General features: G+C 38.8%; 1 protein-coding gene and 1 non-coding gene across 7 annotated transcripts in view; both read right to left on the bottom strand.

Moving 5' to 3' along the window:
• Positions 1–873: 873 nt before the first annotated feature.
• ptpn11b (protein tyrosine phosphatase non-receptor type 11b) overlaps positions 874–26,684 on the bottom strand; it is a 47,756-nt gene continuing 21,945 nt past the window's right edge. For 3 of the 6 annotated variants that reach the window (XM_039801717.1, XM_039801716.1, XM_039801719.1), the window contains 14 exons: positions 19,247–19,441; positions 15,875–16,067; positions 15,169–15,288; positions 14,866–14,979; positions 12,467–12,563; positions 12,178–12,257; positions 11,664–11,834; positions 9,477–9,608; positions 8,010–8,164; positions 6,730–6,797; positions 6,472–6,623; positions 6,061–6,161; positions 5,812–5,941; positions 874–3,945 (listed from right to left, as the gene is read on the bottom strand). In XM_039801717.1, the coding sequence (XP_039657651.1) occupies positions 5,854–5,941; positions 6,061–6,161; positions 6,472–6,623; positions 6,730–6,797; positions 8,010–8,164; positions 9,477–9,608; positions 11,664–11,834; positions 12,178–12,257; positions 12,467–12,563; positions 14,866–14,979; positions 15,169–15,288; positions 15,875–16,067; positions 19,247–19,441 (1,666 nt within the window). In that variant the 3' untranslated portion in view covers positions 874–3,945; positions 5,812–5,853. The remainder of the gene's footprint in view (positions 3,946–5,811; positions 5,942–6,060; positions 6,162–6,471; positions 6,624–6,729; positions 6,798–8,009; positions 8,165–9,476; positions 9,609–11,663; positions 11,835–12,177; positions 12,258–12,466; positions 12,564–14,865; positions 14,980–15,168; positions 15,289–15,874; positions 16,068–19,246; positions 19,442–26,684) is intronic. The other 3 variants (XM_039801720.1, XM_039801718.1, XM_039801721.1) reach the window with 3 other exon arrangements.
• Positions 7,804–7,895, bottom strand: trnar-ucu. The gene is given in 2 exon segments: positions 7,804–7,839; positions 7,859–7,895. It is a non-coding gene; the product is annotated as a tRNA-Arg (tRNA).

Here is a 26,684-nt window from a genome sequence, read left to right as displayed (position 1 = left end):
TCAGATAAAGGAGCAGTTAGGCTGTGGGGTTTTCCAAGTATCTCACTTGTGATACATGGTTAAATTCAGTCATTTAGGAGCAGCCATAATAAAAGTGCTATTTCCTGAAGCACCATGTGAACGGCCAGTAAACATGATTAATCAGATATGGGTTGTGGAAAGTATTCCCTACATGAATAAAGATAAAAAAGAATATATATTCCACAAAAAAGAATGAATAAAAGTTCCTTGTAAATGGGACTCATGGCCTTTAAACCACATTTACACATGTGGCTATCAGCTACTTAAAACAGTTTTATTCAACACTTAATGTGGCTCCTGTGTTAAAATGCTGAAAATAACCCCAAAACAGCACTCACTCCAAAGTCATTCTTGTGTTTCCCCCCTCTTTTCATTTTATCTTGAGTTATACATTCACTGGTTATAACGCACAATTTCTACAGGCCACTTCAACCATGAAATAATCTGTCATTACCGATTAAATTGGTGTTTTTCTGGAATGCGTTTCCTGCCTTGCTTTTTCAATATTGATATTAGTTAACTTGTATTCATTGAGTAATATTCTCGGTGAACATGCAGTTCATGCAATAGAGCACTTCTCCAACTGAAGAGACAACTAGAGAGGATAAGATGGAGAGCCACAGCAGGGTTTAACACAAACAGCTTCATAACACACTGTCCTTTGTTCTCTGCTCCACCACAGGGCCGCACCTGAAGGCAAGATACAGGAAGCATGCTTCATACACTGATAACTCTTTCACTTTGGAGCGCAGGAACCTTTCCCAAAAATTTATTCTTCCTCGCCGTACCCCAGTAGAAACAAAACTGCTCCAGATTAAAAAGCAAACACAACAGAAACAAGCAAAATCCACGTTACTTAACATAGTGCCATCGCAGATTTTTATTAAACTCTATGATAATAAACCATTTTTGTGCCATTTCTGGCTGTTCATTGCATCAGCAGTTGTAGCCTATACAGCAAGAAGGCGTCTGGGCAGAGCCAGTGCAAGAAGAGGAAAAAGAGGAAGAGCCTCCACTAAACAACATGGGAGCACTCAGAATATTACTACTCACTGCAGGCATACTGCGACCAAAAATTGACATCAACATCAAGTTCAAGTAAATGTAAGAGGACAAGCAAAAAGAAAATACCGCGTTACTACTGCATACCCCCATGTATACTGGTTCAACTCAAAATTTACTTATCAATGGTAAAATTACACCAATAATAATAATAATAATAATAATAATAATAATAGTAATAATTCAGACACAATATAAAATCCAAGAGTGGACAAAACAATCAATTTGAAATGCAATTTGAAATGAAACGACAAGAAAAAAAGAAACAACACTGACAAGTCTAGTGCACTACCAAAAATACTTCCACAGCCAATGGACATTCACACACAACCAAAGATTCAGCAGTTTCACACTTTCAAGTATTGATGTTTCACCATATCATAAAAAAAAGATTTTGACCCATAGAGGCAAAGTGAAATACAATAAAAATCTAAAATTATCCACAGCGCGAGATAGTTCAGAAACAAAACGACCAAGGTCATTTGTCATTCATCGGACAACGATCACAGTTCAGATGGGAAAAGGACAAAAGGAAAAACTAGAAGAATCCATACATCTTCAATGTCCAAATTCAACTGAAGTACATCAAGTGGTGCAGCATATTTCTAGACAGACACAGGCCTTCACTGACACAGGGCATCAATGCCACACATTTCATAAAACATAGCTTTTATTCACAAAAGGAATTAACCATAAAAATACATTGGCAACCATTTATACCGGGAAAACTCTTAACGCTGACAGACAAGTGACTGAAATCACTGGACAAACAAAGCTTCAACTGAGACCTTAATAAATGAAAGAACTGCGTTGTCACACAGGATGATATGGCTGCTGCAGGTTAATGTATTACTGTATTTGTGTACTACAGTATCAAATTACAGTTTATTGCAGTGCAATGACGTACTGTTGAAGTACTGTTACTCCAGTACATTTTGATTACACTTAGCTGTATTTTAGAGTCACGTTTCTTAAGAATCACGAGTTGCAGCTTCAGAAACTGGCCAATTTATGACGAGGAAGAAAACAAGGCGAGTCCAGTCTGTGAGCGTCCTTGACCTGGTTAGTCACACATTTCCGTTGGTGGAGAAAGAAGGAATGGTCTGAGCACAAACACCACCAGCAGGTGCTGTTCATTCATTTGATGCTTTAAATAAAAATAAAAAAGGTAGACTGAACACACATCATGACATCTTCCTACTGTGAGAGTTTTTTAAGGATTTCTGGATCATTAAGTCATTACATTTTAAACAAGCTAGATTAGATTTCACAAACGCATGTGCACTTGTATTCGAGTAGGATATTTTGGTGCTGATTCAGGAGGCTAAATATAGCAAACAATCTGCCAGACCGTGCCGAGGGTTCAGTGCTCCACGACACCACTGTCTTCGTTATCACATCAATGACATTGGCTTACACAGCCTACTATCATCAAGGCTGGATTATGGCCATCTTCTAAATTACTTTTTGGAGACAAATCTATTCTTCAATCTCAGGAGGATGGCCATCTGGCCCACTGTAATCGCCCCCATTCTCTTGTCTCCTTGTGATGATCTCCTGTGACAGATGTTGAACTGCATCAGACCTGCCGATTAACGAGGACAGCCAGTCAAACGCCGCCGAGAGACGGCGGTCAGCCGAGCTCAACTCCAAACACCCATTCAGGAATCCCCTCCACCTGTTTCCTGTCAAATGTGGACTTGAAACTACTATTACAATTTATCGGTAAATCAAACTTAGCTTAGTGCTGGGGACATTGCTTAGACATTTGTGCTTGAACATGATCTTCTTCATCGGTGTATATATATATATATATATATATATATATATATATATATATATATATATATATATAAAAATCAACATCTCATATGTTACACAGTATCAACAAAAACACCAAGAAATAATGAAAACAAGCTGATTAAATGGACAGACAAAAAAACCAGCTGGAGGCCATGTTCTGATGACAGACAGGACTGATGTGTCCCAGTAACCATTAATGGCCTCCAGTCCTGTTAAAGTACAGAACAGCTGATTTGCAGGAGTTAAATACTGTACAACTCTTTAACAACAAAACGTTGAAAATCAGTCTCATCTTAAAAAAGAAAAGAAAAGTCCACTTTCACACCTGAAATTATTCTGTCAAATTGTTTTTTAAAGGGCTTGCTTGCCTTCCCTGTACCTCAGGGTCCTGTAGCAGGTTACGTAACTGTCCTTGTTATCACTCAGCACCCACATTAATAACCAACACAGCTGGAGAGACACAATGCCGCAAAAACAGTCTAAGGTCGAGTTTAAATGAAGCCAGCAAAGACAGAGAAAGAGGGATAGCGAACAGACTGATTTCTGGCAAAGAGCGGACAAACGGCTTAGCTTTGACCTATTCTTGGGTCCCGTACAGTTCTGTTCAGTTCAGGCCGCAGCAGACTCCATAGACTCCATGTTTATTATCTGTCACACCTAGGGAAAACTGGATGTTTCTCACGTCAACTTGGATTTCCAGGATTTGGAAATTGTAACAGTAAAGAAGTAACAGCAGGTTTGGGGAGGCTAGATTACGGACACATCCTGTGACAAGGCACTCGCGCTGGTTAAGAGAGGAAGAGGCTGGAGCGGTGGGTGGGGGAGGGGAAAGGGGGGGGGGGGGAACAAGGGCCCTGAGCGAGAGCACTATGCTGAGGAGTCATTGTCTCTATGGTTTGACTCCAGAGAGGTCAAGCAGGACGGCAGCAGGGAGAGAGGGGTCAGCTCGCCACCTTCAGCCCAGGCAGGGTCCACTGATGTGGGGTGTAGTCAGAGCAACACACTCCCTCCTCCCCCAAGGGATTTTTAGGAGCTGATGAAGCGACACCTCCGCTGAAACTGAAGCAAACACAAAACGACAGGCAGACAAGTGGAGTTAATGGCTGGTGTCACTTTGAATCACAAACACTCTACCTGAGGTAACTCTCGATATGGAGCTAAAAGCAGCATTTACCCAGCATACACTACACCTGCCAGGTTATCAAGAGTGTGTCCATGTGTTTGGAGTTTAGTTCAATGTTTTAAAGTGCTTTCAATCAACAACCTTTATTGCCTTCATAATACTTTTGCATGTGAGGTCAAAAACAAAACAGTGATACTAGATTTTTAAGGCAGACATTTGATTTCATTTGTCATTTCTGGGCTAGATTTTGTAGTTACTTACCGTCCCATAAAATGATACTGATATGTCTGCAATAAGCTAATATTGGTGCCGACGATGTATCTGTCATGTCCCTCTACAAAAGCTATCTCTGAGAGACCTAACAGCCAGAAAAATGCTTAACAAACAGCAGTAACAATTCTCACATATTGTATGGCCCTTTATGACTGCAAATACAAAAAAAACTTTTTGGGACAAAAGCAAACATCTTTTTGTAGAGGCCCAAAGATAATTGAAATGGGTGAATATCCATTTGACTCATAACAACCAAGCGAAATAACAACTTGACCTGACTTCCAACAACACTACTCTAAAAAACACATATAGATAATACAGAATTATGTACTAACTTACACATTTAAAAAAGGCCCCAAAGAAGAAGCCTATAATTTGTGCTAACATTTGCATATCTTAAAACACAAAGACCTGCTTATAAAATAAAAATTTGATAAATTAATTGAATACGTATTTCACATACATTCACTGGTGATCAAAACAGCAGGTAATGTATATGTCTAATGCTGATGACCCCAAACCAAGCCAGGACTCACTCTCTTTTACACTGCTGGGTTCCCCGTTTGCTTTATTAATCACTACGAGAGAGAGAAAAGAATGAGCCTGTGAGAATTAATTCTGATTATAAATTGAACCTAAATTGAATCTTTTGTTGCTTTAAGGGGAGCTCAGCTTTTCTTTTAAGGGAGCTCAGTCGCTCCTGGCCAATCTATAATTTGAACCATAAAAAAGAGAGCATCACTCTTACAAAATTAATTCGACTCACTGGAAGAAACTGAAATCTCTGTCTTGAATCAGGGTAAAAGATTTAACAGCACTTTTGAGTTCTGATTTTAGTGGAAAATTCAGTCAAGCCTGAAGGTAAGAAGGCCTTGTGGACTTTTCCTGCAAACAAACAAAAGTTATGTTTTCAGTTTTACTCACCAAAACACATTGTGTGTATGTTTGGGGTATAACAATTGTGTCCATCGCCTTATAAACATTTACAAAGCCATTTTTTTTAAGTATTCAAGATCCAAGATTGTCTATATCCATGTTAACTAGCTTGCTTGCTCTTCTTCTTCTTCTTCTTCTTTACCTTTGCTGGCGCATTACAGCATACTGTATCTTGGCGTGTTACTGCCACCTGTTGATCAGTGGAATACTGTGACACCATGGGCTGTGTGTTTCGCGTGCACGTGATAAACAAAACAGGAACCCTCTCATCAAAAAACCGTAGCACTACTAGAGGTCTAAAACTCCACAGGAAACCTTTGAGTTAGAGTTAAATCATAGCTCTATTTTTTCCAACTAAAGCTTAATCCAAACTATAACACCAATAACCCTACCCTACCACTTTTACTGCAATGCAGACCTTTTACTACAGTGCTAAAGTAAAAAGGGTTCTCCAGCAAGTGGGATGATGCTCTGACGGGTTTGTTCACTTTTGCAGGAAAAATATACCAAACAAGTGCCAGAAAAGAGGCTGAATGTATTTTGCCACAGGCAGCACACAGTAAAAAGCAAACTATGTAAACGAAAGTACTTACAGGGAGGCAGACAGAGAGATGTTCAGGTCAACAGCGATGGTTTTACCTCCTGGTGTTACTGCTAAATGACGTCTGAGGGCTTTTAAAGTTTATGTTCTCGTACACACTAGACGAATCATCATTTGTCATCCTGAAATAACACACAGCAAAAAAAAACAACTTTAACCTATTTTCTGCTTAATGTTCTGTGAACACGTTTAATAATCATGTCAACTGCCACTTTACCATCATGGTATGTGTTATACTTACACAGAAGAAGAGCGCGAGGATGTCATGCTGGGTTTGGACCTTGAGTTGGTCATCTGGGGATATTTGATATTGGAATATTCCCTCTCCTTCAACTTATTCCTCTGCAAAGTGACAACAACACAAGAGGCAAATTCAGTTTACGGGACAATGCTCTCACAAACTCTCCTGTAGCTACGATATAAGACCTTAAAATACTTTAAATAGTCCCAGATGGCATCTACATTTAGCATTGGAGCAGCACTTTGGAAACTTGCTGACACACAACACACAGTACTGGCACCCGGGCCGTGTGAACTCAAACACATCTTACATAAATATTAGGCCTATATTAGGCCTTTATCACTGTGTCAAAAAGTGTTTTTTCGATGTATTTTCATTTCTTTTGGAAGCCATTGGAATGTTGTGGAGTACCTGCTCCTCCTCCAGTCTCTTCTGAGCCGTGTCTATGTACTGCTGCACAGCCATGTAGATGAACTTATACTGGGCCTCTGTCTGTACCATGCCTGATCTCTGCTGCCGTACCCTCTGGATGGTCTTTGGGACGTCGATGTCACAATCTAGACCTAGAACATGCGCATGTACACACACATCCAGAAATGAGCGGAGATGCAGTACAAAGATTTCAATATAAAAAGTTCAGTGTGTCAGTTTCATATTTGAGTCTCCCACCTTGGCGGTTAATAATGTCAATAAGGATGTCAACGACGATTATGGTGCCTGTCCTGCCGATGCCTGCACTGCGGGGACAACAGGGTGAAAAGTCAAACCATGTGTAGTTACAGCACTTAAAGGAAATAAGCGTCAATGTCAAGGTGGAAAATTGATGTTCTTACTTCTAAGAGCATATCTGATTTCATCCAGACAGTTATGAAAAGTGTTACATAAGCATCAAGGGTTTTCTCAACCCATACATAACAATGGAAGTGACACATGAAAGTCTAAGGTTATGAATTATAGGTTTTCACTTGCCAACAGCAATAAACTTGAATATGTTGTTGTGTCTCATAGAAAATGCCAAGCGAGAACTCAGCTCAACTCAGTGTTATTTTCCCTACAAAAACAACATAATGTATCAGCAGCCAACGGATCAGTGGAGTTCATTAGTCAGATGTGTGTTCTGTCAATTTGTCATCATGTCAGTAGTACATGTTTGGGGGATTGCAATGGTAAAATACATCAAAGCAAAATCCTGACTACAGTCTAACTAAAACAGATTGTGCTTTTTGTGCTACTGTTTAGTTAGTGTTCATGCTGACATAAATATTCAAATTAGTTTATTAGGATGAACCGCTTGAAATGTATCATCTCGTTTTCGTAAGTAAATCAGATCAATGTAAATAAAGCACATGAAGTAATAGTATATTGGCAAAAGCAGAGCTTAATATAACAGTTACTAAAAAATAAATAGCTGCAAGAGCAACATAGAGGTTTAAGTGAAATTAAGAGCAAATTCAGAGTGTTTGTGTTTGTACTATTAATAACCATGTCTTTATAATTAGTTTTGCCGTTGCTAGTTTGGTGAAGACTCATTGACAATTAAGTAAGGACAAGTTTTAACATTAATTATAGCACACCCAAGTGGTCAATTGAAACCATATTTTATGAAAGCCTTATTTCATCCATTTTTATTTAGTAAGCAAATTTTCAGGTGTCCGCAATAATTTTACCATCTCATGGAAAAATTTAGTCAACATGGAGAAGAAGAACAAAAAGGAAAAGAGCAGGTTCTACTTAAATAAAGCTCGACTCTGGTGGGACTCGAACCCACAACCTTTGAATCACTTCTCCTGTGTTTAACTAGAAGTCCAATGCGCTATCCATTGCGCCACAGAGCCACACATCTGTTCTACCTGCTGAAGAACTGTCTTGCTAGGTCACCTCTACCTCTACTTGAGCATGAATTAACTTTCATCCAAACTCTACACATCATATTGTAAAACTGGTTGTACCTGCAGTGGACGACAATAGGTCCGGTGTCTGGAATGGTACTCTGGGTGCGGTTGACCTCCTCTAGGAACCAGAGGACACCGCCGGGCTCATTGGGCACCCCGTGGTCCGGCCAGCTCAGGTACTGGTAGTGCCAGATGTACCTCGGAGGCTCCTTCTACAAGGAAATTACAGCAAAAAAAGATGATAAGTTGAAGTTGTCAAGAGATTTCTCACAACACTTGCAGTATTAATATGTCTTTCTCCTCCTTCATCTCCATACTGGCTCTGCAATGTTCGTTAACAGGCTTACTGTAAAAAATAGGGGACAAAATCCACAATACTCATTCCAAGCATGGTTCCCCAAAGTTCAGCCAAAGCTAATATGATACTTCAGCAGTTCGATTGAGCCAATTTAAGTGGCTTTGTTTTTCCAAAGTCAGTATAACATTTCATCTTTGTGTTGGCTCGGACTTGTTTATTGCTGTGATGTTATTATGGAGGGATACTCTCTGGTAGTCACATGCAGGCTTTGTTGCTGTAACTGTTATTGCAGTAATATTGCAACTACACCAGTACTAGTAGTCATGAATGCTGGAATATGTTTTTATGCTAAATGAGAATTGTGGATTCTGTCCCTAATTTCTTACAGTGGACTCATGCTGAGGAACTAATGCATAGGACCAGGATAAAGTAGATGATTACATTAACCAGGAACCCTTCCTGTGTATAGGAGAAAACTTTTCTCATTTCAGTGAAACAAAATCTTTACATTGTGTGGACCTGAATGTGCAGAAACATGGATGGACTACTCTGTCCGCTTTAGTCTCTGCTTTTACAGTACGTTGACAGGAATCTTTATTAACTGTGAGAGTGTGATATATTAACAAAGTGCTGGTTGATTTTCTTTAATTTAGCGGCCATTCACCTAAACACAGAACAGAAGCATGATTTGGGGGCTATACTCTTTGGAGACAATATTGCTAAATTAATCTCAGATAATTTTACCAGACTTTACATACCGTTTTAAATTCCTCCCTTTTAAATGAATGTTAAGCTGATTGACTACTGTGATCAAAGCAACAGCTTCTACTAAGCATTAAATGGACAATGGCACTGTGCACACTTGAAGAAGAAGAATAATGCCTTTATTTATCCTGCAAGGGGAAATTCACAATTGAGCAACAACCCTTTAATTTGCTCATTATTGTATTCATGTATAAAGAAGAATTTACATTTATTTTTGGCTTCAGTGAAAGAAAACTAGAAATATTAAAAGGCTATGTGCACTTCTGCTACATGCTTTTTCTCTATCTGCTTCTTGTATTTGAGATCCATGCAGTCAATCCTTCTGTAAGCACAAGCACGTGCTGTAAGACTGTGTGTGTGCATGTGTGTGTGTGTGTGTGTGTGTGTGTGCGTGTCAGGAGTTAACTAATCTGACCCCAGGTCAGTGGGTCAACTCTGATTGAGTACACAGCTTTCCCTACCCTGTCTAGACGGGTCACCTCCAGCTGCCTCAGGATGTAGTCTTGTGCTGGCCGCTCATCCACGTTCCTTACCAGCACCTTACCAAACTCCTTAGTGGCGTGGAGGTCGGGCCAGTAACGGACACATTTGTTCTAAATCAGAGGAAGAACAGAGAGAGAAGGGGGGATGGAGAAGGGAGAGGGAGGGTGGTGGGTATTAAACAATTGAAACAACCATCTCATCTCAAGCAGCTTTCCAATCAGCTTAACAGTCATACTATCCTTGTCAGCCATCTCCCTCCCCACCCCCACACCTTACTTACACACACACACACACACACACACACACACACACACACACACACACACACACCATCATCATCATCATCCCTACTCCACATATCCACCCATCTCTCTGAGAATCAGCTAATGCCATCAAGTACTGTCTCTCAACTGAGAATGCAGAAACAAAATGGTTGACATGCAGTTAGAGCAATGCAGCTTTGTAAAGGTCAACACCAGGACTTAATATTGTGTCATTAAATTGAAACAATTGGGACTTTTGGTGTCCCCTGGTTTCTTAGAAAGTGCCTGATACACATTTAGCTCATCGTGAGACATTAACACTGCCCACTTCCTGTTCTTATTTGTCCTGCTGTCTTCTCTTGCTCTGTAAAGCACTCTGTGACCAATCTGGTTATTAAGGCAACCTCTAGCTTAATTACATTTGTCTCGTGTAGTGTCGTGTTTTAACATTTAATGTTTTAGATGTGTGAGTGTTTCGCTCATGCTCTTATTACAAAACCTTAACACTAAAGACTAGAGACGACACCATTGGGCATTGTGATTCAAAAATGTAAATGGATCTGTCATTGTTATACATATGCTATGTTTCCCTCCTGTCCTGACTTTTCCCAAAAAGCTATTCTGCACATGACGTTTAGGAAACCAAATAGAGGGGTTTTAGATGTAGTTATTCACAAAAACACCCCCCCTCAGCTGCCAGGATTAACGCTGGTACTCTCCTCGCCTCTCCTTTGGAGCTGAATAGGTGCATTTGCATGATGGCCGTGCAACGCATTGAGACAATGACTAGGACATAGAAACTCATTTGCATGCCAATATTCACTCACATGCACTTATCTATATAATCTATAATCACAAAGGTATGTAGGCCCACAGTAGTAATCCTTTTATGTGTACAACAACAGAAATGAATGCAGAACTAATCACACTTTCTGTCTGACTATAAAAGTTATTTCCCGACACCAGAGTCTCGTATGTGCGCTATACACTGCTATAATAATATCAGGAATGTTATTTGTGACTCTTTTGAACAAAACGTTAATGTTTCTATTGGATTTCAATAAATTGGTGAGGATGTTCGCGATCAGATTGCATGTTGTATGTTGACTGCTAAACTGACACAAATATAAATGCTGAGGGGACTTATTGTCATTCTTTCGTATGAGAAAATGTGATAATGTAATCATTTGCAATGTGATTATATTAACCACTTAGTTAAAAAGCCAAAATAAACATGCTGAAATTGATTACAATGTCTCAGCATTTGTTTCATGCCTTCTATGTTTTATGCTGCAGGTTATACCCTGCTTACAACTCAGAACAGAAGCAGATAGAGCCAAATAGATGTGGGTTTTTTTAATTAAAAAACGTTTTTTTGCAAGTGTTGCTCACAATAACCTCAGAACTGAACCACTGAACTGAACGACACAGCGCAAATGACTGGACTATTGTTGCTGTGGGTGGCAGCGTGAAGATATTTTTCCTAAAAATAGATTGTAAAATAGCACATTTTACACTGCTAAGAGTACACCAGTTTTGTGTGGGTTCAAGCTTTTAGATAAGCTATTTAGCTGTGAGTAGTGTGTTATAGTAAAAAGTGTCTGGTGGAACTAGTGTTACGTCTACCATCATAGAACACCCTTGAGTTCATAGATCTGCATTATTACAAGCAATCAACAGCAATCAGCTCAAATGAGTGCAATCCTGACATAACAGAGAGACCATTTAGGAGTAAATGCTAGAAAAAGCAAACGAAAAAGAGAGGGAGAGAAAAAGAAGCTACTTGCTTTGGAAATATAATGTATAGAAACATTTCTACTTAGTTTAGTTAAACAATGTCACAGGCCCTCAGCTGAACTGTACTACTGTATATTAGCATTATGTTTACTGCTAATTGCTCACCCGTCCTCGCTCCATCTCCTTCGTGGTCATGACGATGACGTGTGTATTCTCCTGATACACCATCTTCCAGAAGTCAACGACCGTATTCTGTAGGCACCCTTGGGTGGCGATGAAGACTTTCCCCTCATCCTCGTGGCGCCGCTCTTCATGCTTACTCTGGACAATTATATACTGAATTAAATATTTTGAAACAGAGAAAAATAGATTCATATTCACACAGAAAATGTAATAATGTAATGTAACTACCTGAAGATGATAAAGTACAGAAATATACTAAAAATATTCACTTCTTAATCAAAATATTCTCAATTAAAATAAAAACAAGGTTTTAAATGGTTGCTTATATAATAGGTTTGTTTTACTGTATGATATGTGTATAACTTTGGTTTATCTATGATTCTTTTACATGAAGGTGAACTATCTTGTGTGTTTGCTGAATGCTGTGTATTGCTGCCATCTTTTGATAATGTACATTTGTTGATAAATGGCCTTGCATACAGCTGAGCAGACTCACTCTGATGTAGTTGGCATTGATGTAGTCTGAACCAGGAACATCTGGATCTATTTCCCTGAGTTCAACCCGAGTTGTGTCAACTGAAAACAAAAAGTCAAACTGCCGTTATTGCACAACAAAATGTCAGTTTTCTGAGATCACGCTTGGTGTTTCTTTTTTCAAAAACTAATGTCAATTGATAGGCTGTGAGCTATCAAAGCAAAGTTTTCACACTCTGCTGAGGCCTCTACGTCATTCTTTCCACAGGAAGTTGGAGAGACAGGAAATGGCAGGTTGCTGCATTACTCACAGGGGAGGATATTCTTGTATCTGTTTTTGCTCTTGTTTTCTGGCTTCTGGCCTTCTTTCCGGGGATACAGCAGTTTGCACTCCTGCTGCTGTAGTACCTGGTAGTGGAAACAAAAGAAAACAACATTTTTATAAGACAGAGTTCCAAAAAGTTCCAAACAAATGAATATTTACTATGATGCAACTATTCATTCTGAGGTGATTCATTCATATCACCCATACTCAGATTAAAACCTTTAGATACTAATTAAATGTTCCCCGTGGAGTTTTAGACCTCCAGTAGCACTATGGAGTACACAATCCTGCCAATGGTTGATCAACAGGTGGCTGAAATGCCCCAAGAAAGAAAGGGAAGAAGAGGATACACGCAAAATTGCTTTTCTTTGGAGTAACACTGAATTTGAACATAACTTTTGCTTGTTTACAAGACTCATTTTTTTTAAAGCCTTATTTAATGCTCTGTGTTTGAACAGTGCAATGGGGCCTTTAACACAGTAGGGGTCACGCTGGAGTGCAAGAGCAGAACTACTGCATTTGTCAGTGTTCAGGTTGTGGGCTTAAGAGGAAGCCTTTGAGCATGGAGTCTCAAAAGCTCTTCTTTCATACTTTTTACATAAATACATTTTGGATACATTTGTGCACTGAAGGGTAGAATATGTCAAGCAAGTACACCATTTATCTACAGTTCTTTAGCTGGAAAATCATAAACAGTTGTATTCCATAAATACAAAAGCCAGATAGACCATTTAATGGCTCATCTCTGAGACAGCGTAATAGTGTGTATGTTATGTGTATTGTGTATTGTGTCACACACACACACACACACACACACACACACACACACACACACACACACACACACACACACACACACACACACACACACACACTTCAACACATTAGATGCTATAAGAAATTTAAATATAATCTCAATAAAGATTGACCTGGTATTGAGCCTATACATACCATATTAAAACTGATAGCCTAATATGCCCTGACAAAATGGAAATGATTCACATTAATGACCTGCCAGTGGCATGAAAATGACAAATACAGGAAGATAAGAGCATGCCACAAGATCAACTTCGACATCATTACTCAAAAGGTCAAGACAGCATAAATACATTTGTATTTCCCTTAATAGACAAGAATACAAATACCTCACTGGAGAAAAACATTGATGTAAGCCTACATAAATAGATATGGAACAGATGAATAAAAAACATCATGGAACAAATTGCAGTATAAGATGACATTTTTATCACGATTATAAATATAGGGAAGTTGTCATTGATCAAGCTGTATTTCCCTTAAAATATGACAGCTTTTGACCAGATGTATGTAATTGTGTTAGACTTCCCTTGTATTTGATATTGCTGAATCCTTTACCAATGTAACCACTGACTGAATGACTCTTGACCTGAATGCATAATCTCCCACCTGGATGTCATCAGAAGATTCTCACCTCTGGCTGATTAGCCCTTTATCTCGAGAACAAAGGCATGCAATACACTAACTGAAACAACCCTGACCAGAGGGGGAGAACTAGCCAAGGTATAAAGAGAAATAACCGCTTCCCATCGCTGTGCATGTAAGTAAGTAAATAAGTAAGCAAACTAACCTTTGTCTTGTGTACCATGCTCTGAGCATTAAAAGTGTGACAATACTGTAAGAGATTTTTGTCTCGTTGCCACGACACAAATGACTTGTGGAAAATAAAGAAAGAAAGCCATCAAAGTTAGAATTGAAAACTAAAACATAAATATCGTGTTGAAAGGGGTGTGTTGTACAAGAGCTATTAACAACTTGAAAACATCTTCCTTTCACACTTTCCATTGGCAAAAATGTGGCATCCCAGGACAGATGGTACTCGAAAGAGTAATTTGCATGACTCAGTTTCTCCAGTTATTTCTATGCATATGATTCAAGTCATCCAGCTCTTAACCGGTATCTCATTTACAGTATCAAAACTGTTAAACACCGAGCCTTTAACTCCTTAACATCCAATTTTCCACTTTTATTTCCTCTTAAGTAGCTTTAATGTTGTTAAAATCATCTTATTCTATTTTGCTTATGATTGAAGCTAAATGATTTGATTTTATTCAAACCCAAGACTGTTTTTATGGCTGACCTGTTCCATCAAATGGACATATTCTATATGTCTGCATCATTCCCCACGGAATTTAGTCTAAAATATGTATTTGTTATCTTCGGGAATTTTGGGATCTGCACTAGAATTTGAAATAAAGTTCTGTGGTTTGAACAGCAGCCCACCATCGAGACTGTAGGGTTTAAGAGTTAAAGTGACTGGAATTCCAAAATGATCAACAATATTAAATTCTAAAAAAAATCATGATTCAAAGGAAACATTCTGGTGCTGACAGCTTTGAGCCTACATACCTCAAATTCTTCCCAGAATCCCTGTTTGGGTTTCTCAGAGTTGTCTGCTACTTTGTTGAGCTCTCGTACCCGATTCTCGATGTTGGCTGCATTTATTCTCGTGGCGTTAAAGGGCTGTCGTTGTCACGTTGGGACACAGAAATGTAATTAGTCAACAGAACAAAATGTAAAAAATGTGAAAATAACATTTTTATGCAGTTTGAGTTAACAACCATATTGCAACACCATCCATGCCGTCAAGGTACTGTATGCAAAAGATTCACCAGACTGGATGCTTTTGTTTGTTTTATTTCTCTTCCATACCTGTTTGAGGTGCACTACGATGCCACTTTTCTCCACCATGGGGTTCTTCTTGTAGTGATCCACCAGGTCAGCCAGAGTGTCGAACCTCTCACCGCCACCCACGTCGTATTTACCGTCCTGCTGGAAGCAAACATCAACAGTTCAACTACAGTAACAGATGGTCTGAAGTAGGGCTGGGTACAAAATTCAATACTTTTTAGGCACCGACTGAATTGCCTCTAAAGAATCGAGTATTGAAAAATGCCTCGTCATTCAATACCAAATTTCAATACCTAAGGAGTAAATCTCATCAGCGTCAGTGAGCCAATGAGCATGCAGCATGCTTCTACCAAGATCTAATAATGTTTTTGACTGGCTGTCTAACATTACATGTCATAGAGACACACAGGAAAAACTCTACGTTACGCACAGAGACGGGGCTCACGTAGTAGGAGCTGAAAAATAAATAAAAAGATTTGTGCAGTAATGTTGTAATTTAGTTTTGTTATATAAAATTGGTATCAAAAAAATTATCGTTTAGGAACCGGTGTAGAAGTCACGGTATTGGTATCGGTATTGAATATTTTTGAATGATATGTAGCCCTAGTCTGAAGGGAGTTTTGCAAAAACAAATCATGACCTGCTCACAAATACATGACTCAAAACATGACTCAAAGAACCAACAGTATGCTGAGGTAGTCCGAGTGGTGACGGAACGTAACCTCACCTGGTAGCGTATCATAACGTGGGTGACCTTGGTCTTGCGGTCCACATTCTCGTGTTTCTCCTCATTGGTGAGAACTGAGAGGACGAAGTCCCCCGGTTTACTCTGGCTCTCCCGTACCAGGAAGCTACCAGCTTTGCCTTTGTCTGTCAGCAGTTTCTCTGCATCTCGCCCAGAGAGGTGCCCATGGTACCACCTGGACAGGAATGAGAGGACAGACTGTGAAATACCGACACATGAATCCAAAAACAATATTCAATGACATCTGACAGCTTGAATGAACAACTTGAAGGATATCATATAATTTCTGGCAATTCCTCAAAATGGAAATCAACAAATAATCAATAAACATGCTAAGAACTATAAATCCTGAAAACTATTATATTATACTAGATTATTATTATTATTATTATTACTACAATACAATAACTGATTTATTTGGCCACTTGGGGACATCAGAAACAAGTTGTGAACACAATGATTAGCAGACCTGTTAGCAAACAGTTGCTTATTTACACATCCAACTGTTACGGAGCATCATTAGCATTTTGTTAAAGTTATTTTTCTGGCCACGTGATACATTTAAGTCCAATATTCACTCTCTGTTTAACTCTTAACTCCTGAGGGAAATATCTGGCTCTTTAGCTGCTAAATGTTCCACTATACTCTCCAACTAGTCGCTAACTGTGTCTTTCTGCCGTTTGGTGCTGAGCCGATAGTGTACAGCGGGTTTTTAGAGCTTTTTAACTGAAAACAGCTGCCTGCTACAGTCGAAAGTGACGCTATGAGAGCAACGGGAGTCAAGCAAAACAGTAAAGTGGCAGCCAGACAGCTAAACAACGAGCTGAAACTCACCACAAAGCTCCGTAAAGCCAAGGGGATCTGCAGATTCAGGTGATAATTCTCTGTAGGTTCATCACTACCAGTGATCCCTTTTACACACAGTAGTCGCCTTGTTTTCACATTGTCATTTGATAACAGTGTCATTGTAAAAAATATTGATTACAGCCACTTTAATGAGAAGTGATGTTTAGGACATTCGGTGTTTCAGGTGATGCTAATTTCACACTGGCTGCGTTCACGATCTGCTTCTTCAAATCCTGTAGAGATCGAGAAGCTCAGCCTCAAGCTGGATGCTGTTTCAAGGTGGACAGATTATCGAGACAAGGAATAAGAGCTAAGACGGAAAGTTGACCAATTGAGGGGGAGGAAAAGCAATATGCTTCATGCATTGTGAGCGTAGACTCCTACTCGAGAATCAAAGTGTCTCATACATTGCTGCACTCAGTTGCCTCTCTCATCATGCTTTACTCAGTTGCTGATGGTAAGATGAAAAACCTGCATGTGTGCGTTTTCTTTTTTTTTCCTATGTGGTGAGCATGAACGTGTAGCAGGCTCTGACAAGAGACGTATGTAGAATGTAAAAACCACATAAACCATAACCATAGATCACAAATTGTTCTTAGACCTAAATAGAAACTTAGATATATACATCGCAAAGTGCAGATGGATAGAAAAGGAAACTGTAACAAAAGTTATGATTTGCAAATGATGATATGAATATGATTATCTAGCTTTCTGAAATGCTTCCTGTATGCATGGATTCCTGGCATTAATACACGAGCTGCATTAGTCTCCCATTTCAATGAGTGTGTGTAGGTGTGATGAAGTGTATAGCTGCGTCCAACCTTTGTATACTATCTAGAAGGATGTTAGCGTGTGCATACTTTCTGAGCATAAACAAAAACAGCAGCACCACCCTCTTAGTTTGTTTGAAGATGCATTTGGGAATATGCTACTATTTATGCAAGTGGATGTGAAGTGCATCTGAGTTTCATGTGTGGGAGTGGATGTGTACAGAATAATGCATCCTCCCTAGTCCCTGCAAACGGTATGTGTAAACATATAGGTGTTATTGCTAAATGATCTAATGGCCGATTCTTTCCTATTTCCCTTCCGTTACTTGCTGGTTATTTAATGTTATCGTCTATCCTCTCTCAATAGAATTGCATTGTAGTGATCATTTAGCACTAACTTTTTATAAATTATGTTGCTTAAAGTGATGCTTCTGAACAAACTAAGTACATTAAGTTTAAAAATGCACTAAATAAACATTTATGTGTAATGTGAGAATTGTCGCTAGTTGTGACAAAAATCACACAAAATGATCACGTGACTGCAGTTGCCCTCAGCTCTACAGAGTGTTAACCTCTTTCAGTTCATTGCTTACCGTTTGACTCTCATCAACCTTCTTTCTAGCGGCAGAAAAAAGTGCTCTGATGAATCCACTAAAAGCTACTTATCCACCCTTATCCAGCAGACAAAGTAATCAACTAGCATGTGAACATAGTAAAGCATTAAGCAGCTAAAGAACAGGATATTTGTCTGGAGCTGGTGGAGACCAAAACAGAGCTAAAAGGACATATGTGATTAGCCATATAGTAGTCTCGCATTGCCAGACCTTACTCCACAGCGCTGCGGAGTAAGGTCTGGCTCCAACGCACATACATTCTAGGATAGGAGAAAAAAACCGCTCTGGGTTGTTTGCATTTCTTTAAACCAATCACAATCGTCTTGGGTGGCGCTAAGCTCCAGGCACAGATATATCAAGAGGAGACAAAAAATGTTACCAATATTGTAATGTTAATTTTTAACCATATCAAGCAGCCCTGCGGTGATGGCTCATAAAAGTTCAATTTAAGACGTGAAGGAGATCTGATCACTTGTTCCTATATGAATAGGAATATACCTTCTGAATATTAAAATATGTTAAGATGCTATTTTTCCCAACTGTACATTTATCAGTGGCTTCCCCCAACAGACCTCAATTGCAATTCTACACATATCTCAAAACTGCCTCTTTAGGTTCAACATGTTTAAAAAGCATGAGTATGAGGATTCAAAACTTGAATGCATAATAATAAATGTAACAATTTTCATGTCTCAAATTATATTCAAGAGAGTTTTGTTTTCTGCAGGGTGAAAATGCTTCACAAACAGCATTTAGGCCAGAACAGGATACTGTGACTGCACTGAAAGCTAGACTAATAACATTTCTCAAGTGGTTTAGATGCTTCTCATGGCAGGATGAGGCTTTACAGTCTGACAACCCTGAAGCTGTAAGAAATAAAAATAACTGTCTGTGGCCAAGGAGAAACTTCCATGCAGTTTTTATGAGAGAAGGGCAACATATCGAGCTGACCTTAGATTCGTTATATTATATATATATATATATATATATATATATATATATATATATATATATATATATATATATATATATATTTGTGTCGGTCTGCCTGTATTTATCCACAGTGCTTAGTTGTATGCAAAGTGAGCTTATTTGCACGTGTGGGTGTTCTTGTTCGTCGGCACCTCTCAGAGGTCGGGTCCTTGCAGTTGAGTGGGTACTTGAGCTCGATGACATGGCCGTTCCTCTCACGCAGAAGATCCTGTTGTTCGGTGTAATACTGCACCAGCTCGGCCAGTGTGGCAAACTTCTCGCCTCCGTACAGGTCGTAGTAGTCACCTGAGTTCTGGATCTTAATGTGGGTCACCTCATCGTTGCGCCTGAGTGAAAAAAAAACAGTGTGAATTCATCATGGTAACAGTTACCATGTGTGTTAACAGAGGTGGTAGAAGAAACACTCAGCATTTATCTCTTTGTGGTTGTCTCTTGTTCACTTGCACCCTGCAGATATTTAAACACACGCGCACACACACACACACACACACACACACACACACACACACACACACACACACACACACACACACACACACACACACACACACACACACACACACACACACACACACACACATTTTATACTATACTGTGACACGTTAATTTCTCTGCAATAGTGCTGCTTTTTTTGCAAAGCTGAACATATCGGTATATTTAATAAAGGATAAGAAGTATACAACCGTTAAATATAACAAAGTAGATGTGCCAACACTGGAATGATAAAATAAGCAACAAGCTACTAAAGGAAAGAAAGTGGAAGAAAAGGCTACAAGGCTACAAAGCAGCAGTGATTTAAAAATACTGATCCATTCTATCACACAGACTATTTTTTACTTTGACTTCTATGAACATAACACAAATCTTCTCACAAGGGATCATCCCTTTGTCTTAATACTCTGTAGTTTTTTATATCTAATGTATTTGGAGGAAGGCTGTATCGTGACTGCAGAACAATACAAAATGCATGCAGCTGCTGAATTGAATGACTGATAAGCCAGAAAACATTTGGTACCACTTTGCATATTCAAAGTACTCCGACTGCTTTAAATAGGTGCACACAAATCTGAAAACACATTGACACACGCACACATATACAGTTCAAATCTATAAAGACAGTATTTGGCTAGAAGTAAGTGGCGAACGACATGCTGCTCAAGCTCGATTTCTAAATGTACTTATTTTTTCACTTCCCATCTTTAGTGACTTCGTTCGACATGTTTCTTTAGCAGAGGTAAACAAAACATCCTGTAAATATATTAAGTATGACGACATGCATACACACACATACAAACAGAGGGGGGTTAGCCAGGCAGTCGGTACTATCTGATCTGCTATATATATTACTTTGTCGATGAAATAGTCTCTCTCTCTGCAAACTGATTATCAGCTAATGGTCATATCAAATGGCACAAATCCTATTTCCCTCCATCACTTTTCTTGTTGTCCTCATGAATTTCACATTCCTTTTGTCCTTCTTTCCATCCTCCCACTCAACATACTGTAAATCCTTTCCTTCCTTAGTTCTGTCCTATAATCCATCTTCTCTCTCTCTCTCTCTCTCCATCCGTCTCTCCCAGTATTTCCTAGTAATTGCTTTATGGCTCTATTAGTGACTGTTGGCAGGGTGCCACAGGTCTATGGCCCTGTTAAAGGCCCCTCCTCAACTCTCGGGCCAAAGCCCCCTTTTCTCTCAGAGATTAACACCATTAACTCTGGAATGAGCCAAACACGTCCTATTAGATTTTCATTCACTTCTCTGCTCTGCCTCCTTCAGACATTAATAACATTTATGGATTTATTACGATATGGCACATCTTCTTTACAGAGAGAAAACAGGGATCCAAGGTCAGCATCATCTCTGCTCGGCTCTGGCTCACTACTGTCTATTTCAATACATGACAGATTACTTAAAGTAATAATCTCGAAGATTTTCATTTAAATACTGTACATATCTGTTAAGTCACTATCTATCTAAATGACGTAACACAATGGTAACTGTCCCACTTATGAAAGCACTTGCATTTTGCAGTAACTGTGTGTCTGTGGCAACTTTCCTGGGAAAAATCACCAGCCAGCGGCACGCAGTTAGTGAAGCGTTTTCCATCACCCAGCAGGGGTTGGTCCACCAAAGAGGATAGCTATGAAGCGGCGTACTGTTTTTCCGGTCTCTGCTAGCATTACGAGTAAATGGTTACTACGGTCGAACAAACAAAGGAAACAGGGATGACTACAGACAATAAAACATCAAAAACAAGTGAAATTGAGATCTAAAAACACACCTGCATTACCGCTTATAATTATAGGGGCCGCCACACAGAATAGGAGGATAGTTCTTCTGTCTCAGTCCACAATAACAAGAATAACAACAAACCCATCCAGGCCCATGGTGCATGTTTGCATCGCAGTAGGTAATTTCCAGCTCAATACAAAAAACTTGTAGAGCTGAGCAATGTTGCTTAAAGAATGGATCTGAATATTTGTTTAGCCTTGAATAAATGGCTTAACGCAGTGCCAGACTTTACCAGCTTCCTATCAACTATACATAAAAGTAAATAAATTAACCAATTCATGGGTTTAAAACATTAAAATAACAGATATTGACAAGAACATGGATGTTTACAAGTCGTTATCACACATTTAATTACGGTAAAACAAGACAGGTTTTCCCTACATTTAGATGCCATTTGATCCCATTCATGACACAAAGTTCAGCCTTCTAAGATGGGCAGTAGGAAATTTACTGGCTGAGTTCGCAAGCAAACAGGTGTGTAGGATTAACAACGTTTAGTTATTAACGTTTGGTTGTTGAGAAGTACAATGTTGTTCCTCCCTACTGACAGAAGTTCTGTATTTTCAAATCAGTGTGTATGTTCATTTGATCCCATTCATGACACAAAGTTCAGCCTTCTAAGATGGGCAGTAGGAAATTTACTGGCTGAGTTCGCAAGCAAACAGGTGTGTAGGATTAACAACTTTTAGTTATTAACGTTTGGTTGTTGAGAAGTACAATGTTGTTCCTCCCTACTGACAGAAGTTCTGTATTTTCAAATCAGTGTGTATGTTCTCAGCAATGTCCTGTATGATTATTAGTTCCGCTAAAAAGGAGTATCTGGCATAACACTGCTTTATTATTTTAAAGGTTTTCTCACAATTAGTTTGATTCACTGATAACAATCTAGATTAATCTCAGCTATACTGCTTTGTTACATATGATAATCAAATAAAACCAGGATATGTACACAATATGTTAAATATAAAATGTATTTCTTTAAGTACACAAATCAAACTGTAAACAAGACCAACTTTCAGCAAAACATGAAGAAAAACCAAAGTATACATACAGCATGTCCTAAGAATATGCAGTGGAATTCAAGTTAGTCTTTACTACAGATTTAATTTCAGAATAGGATGGTACCCTGCATTACTGGAAAACCAAATGCAGTAGATATAGGCAACATAAATTTGTCATTGAGTATCCTATGAACTGGTTTGCATTGATAGGGCTGACTAAGATGAAGCACAAACGTACATAATGTCCCATAGTCCTTCACAGCGCCTCTCTATGTGAATAGCATTGCCGTTCTGCTGCAGTTTAACAGACCACATCTCTGTGTGCAAGATTACGTGTTAAGAAAATTCTCCACATTCGAGCCACAACATTAAAGCCTGCAAAATAGTAAGTTTTAGTAATACACAGTATTTGGATCAGTATAGCATAGGCTCCACAACTGGGAAATGCACATAAATATGCACGTACAAAGCCCAGAATATATAAATTATTGCTTGCTTTGCCCTGAAGCTATTCCAAGCAATGTTTTTTACTCAATACAGCCTAAAACCACCCTATCCAGTCCACTTTTGAAATTGAGGATGATAAACCTTTGGCCTCCTTTTCAGTTCCCCTTTTGCATCCTTTACAGACTATTATGCTGTTTTTTAACCTAAATCCTAAAGAAGGCATGCTCAAATCTGATATAAAATTTCAGATGTTACATCAGGTCAGTATATTCTGTGTCTCAAGAGTTTGACTTGATAGGCTGGAGAAAAACCAGGCATACAGCCAATGTATCATCTGTTGAAAAAAAAATATTTTTGAACTACGCACTTCTATTTCCTCAGCTCACTAGGCTCACTTTTGAAGGTTGGACAATTTAAGCCAAGAGGTGTCTGTCAAAATCACCAGTATCATCGAAAATAACGTGTACAATGGACAACAGTTCTCACTGGGCTAAACTAATAAACAATAGCAACTCTTTCTACCATTGGGGAGCATCAGTTTAAACAACAAACATCCCTAGATTAGCTCTGCTACTATTGGCAGCTAGTCATATAGCAAGTGTGGTTGGCTATATGCAAACACTTATGTGACATTTACAATTTCTTTCTTTTATGTCTTCCCCAAGCTGTATTATCACTTTGGCTTAACTTTGTTGTTTTTAAAACGTGCTTCATAAATAAAGTTGGATTTGATTATCAAAAAAGATATGTGACAGTTGGACGTGGTTGGTCAGACACTGTGATGAGTGAGCTCAAAACATAGACTGCAGAAATTAAAAAAATTTTTTTACAAACAAACTTGGTAAAAGAGAAGAGTTAAGTAACAACCATTGTCCATAATTCAAGAGGGAGTAGACTGATCCTTTGCTGCTCAACGCTTTGAAAAGCTCAGACCAGATGGAACCGGCTATAGACCGTCCCTTCAGTGTCACATGAGTGCTAATGTTTGCGGTCTAAGCTGAGGGTCAGAAAGTATCTGTATCCTAATTAGGGCTGGGTATCATTCAAAAAAATGTCGATACCGGTACAAATACCAGTACCGTGACTTCAATACCAGGTCCTAAACGCTACATTTTCGATACCAATAACAAAAAGAAATTACACCATTACACATTACGGCACAAATCTTTTTATTTATTTTTCTGCTCCTACTACGTGAGCCCCGTCTCTGTGTAACGTAGAGTTTTCCTGTGTGTCTCTACAATGTGTAACGTTAGACAGCCGATCACAAACATCATTGGATCTTGGTAAAAGCATGCTGCATGCTTATTGGCTCACTGATGCTGATTACTCCTTAGGTATTGAAATTTGGTATAGAATGACAAGCATTTTTCGATACTCGATATTAAGTAGGAAATTCAGTCGGGGAAAGTAGAAATGCTGACACAAACATTTGCACGCTATGGTTGTTATGTCTTAATCTTGTTGACATGCAGATCTAGGCACACCTCATGCCACTATGTGTTAAACTGGGCAGTGTCACAATGCGGGAAGTTAGATGTCAGAATGCAACATTCACATTCAACATTGGAAGTAGTTTAAATACAGGTAACATTTAAAGATTGACATTTACAATAATGATGGTGAAATGTTTTTTTACCAAACTATGTCAACCTATAAATAGCCTGGCTGCAGCGGAAACATATTTAAGTAAACCCAGGCTAGCGTTATATAATACAAAGGCTCAGAGAAAATCCATTGGCTCTCTGTGGTAAATTGCCCTGCAAAATTCTCTCTCAAGATTGCCCTTAAAATTCCTCCTCGGGTCTTTAGAGTGAATAAAGAGCATGAAAAATGAGAAAACTTAACCAGACTGCTCTCCTTATGGAGTTGAGCTTGGAGATAAATTATGGCCAAACTTTTTCTGCTTCAAACTTTCTCCTTCTCCATCTTTGAGTTTTTGGAAATTCTGAATTGATTACATTTTTAAAAAGCTCTCAATATCGTCTTAGACTTCAGACGCTTTTCAGCAGCAGCTCTGTACGACCCCTCCTTCCTGTGTGTTCACCTCGTGGACCAGAGAAAAAGAGAGGTGGTGGAGATAAGAAGAAGAGAGGCAGAGAGAGGAAGATAAGACAGAGAGAGAGAGAGAGAGAGAGAGAGAGAGAGAGAGAGAGAGAGAGAGAGAGAGAGAGAGAGAGAGAGAGAGAGAGAAGTGATCACAGTAACAATCATGCTCATAGTGGCCTTGGTAAGATGAAACCTGGCTAATGACTGGCTAATTAACCTCTCGTATACTCTGATAAGCCACTTTATGTGTGTGTGTGTGTGTGTGTGTGTGTGTGTGTGTGTTTTAAATGAAGATTAAGTTAGGTATCATGATATGCTGGCTAAGAATAGCTTCTGTAGATACAGGATAATTAAGTAATTATCTTCTGTATATTCCAATATTTTCTACATTTTGCAGACGTTATATAGCGCATTATAACTTGTAAAAAGCCACAAAAGCAAAAGCCTGTGAACGTTAAATTCAAAAGATTAAAGAATTTTATGACCTATACTTTTGCACTGATATAGGACATGTACTGAAGCTGTAAAACGTGTTGGTTTCTACAATTAAAGTCATAAATAGCTTCAGGTTGAGTTTTGCCCCTATAGTTGACAGAAACAGGATAATTTGGGAGGACATGCATCTATAGCACAGTATTCAATGCTATTCCATGGTACCCCTCTGACACTTTTAAACTTCTGAGTTTACAGCAGGGCTCAATGGTAACTCTCTTCCCAAGGAGCATGTGTGCTCTTAAGCGCATAAAGAATTGTAGGGGCGCAATGAACATGTAGGCTATCAAATAATTGGTTTTTCTTTAATAAGAGATACGAGGATACATTTGAAAGCAAGGTGATTTCATTTATTTGTATACAAAAAGTAATAATTTCTGCTTCAAACTGTATTTATTTAATAATCACATTATTATGTATACTTAAAACTGCTTCAAACAGTGTATGGTTCAAGGTTCAGTTACTGTCATTATCCAACACAGGGTGGCACAGTTCAGACCAAAGATTCGCAATGGGAAACTGAACTGGCCCGTCTCAGCTCGACTCGAGCCAGCTGATGGCGTCGCTGCGACTCATATATATATATATATATATATATATATATATATATATATATATATATATATATATATATATATATATATATATATATATATACTGACATGGCTGCGACTCAGCTCGTCAAGTCCTCAGATGCTGGTTTTAGAACGTAAGCGACGTCACCTGTTTCAACAGCCAGAAAAGTCAGCTGGTCAAGTCAGCTACAAACTATAGAAATAAAATGATCCATAATCCATTTTATTTCTATGTTACAAAGTGTCAGCTGGTGGAAAAGGCAGAGTTGTAGACGGAGGCTTAACGAGCGCCCCAAAAACACGGTATATGGCCGAGCGAGCTAGAGAGTGACTAAAGAGAGGGAGCAGCGGTGAATCAGAGAAATAAAAAATAATTTTCGTCGTTTTCATCAGTACTCAAATTCCAGCTGTAGCAAATATTTCACTAACACTACACTCATTCATATTTTAAGACGCTACAAATGATATCCAGCTACAAAAAAAATGCTGAAAAGCCGGAAGTTAGAACGGAAGTACAGAGAGTCGTTGCTATAGAGAGGATACACTGTCTCGTCTAACGTTGCAGACTGGAGCATTGTAAGTGTCTGCAAATTTCAACTCTTCTCATCAAAAAACTTTGGTGTGAACTCGCTATGAATATAATCTGCAAAAAACATCAAGGGTGAAAATACACAAACGTTAGGGCATTTGCACATGTGCTCCTAAATACATT

The sequence above is a fragment of the Perca fluviatilis genome, chromosome 5 (genome assembly GCF_010015445.1).
Source record: "Perca fluviatilis chromosome 5, GENO_Pfluv_1.0, whole genome shotgun sequence".
NCBI lineage: Eukaryota > Metazoa > Chordata > Actinopteri > Perciformes > Percidae > Perca > Perca fluviatilis.
The sequence above is the reverse complement of the archived record's forward strand: the minus strand, read 5'-3'. Positions and strand labels throughout refer to the sequence as shown.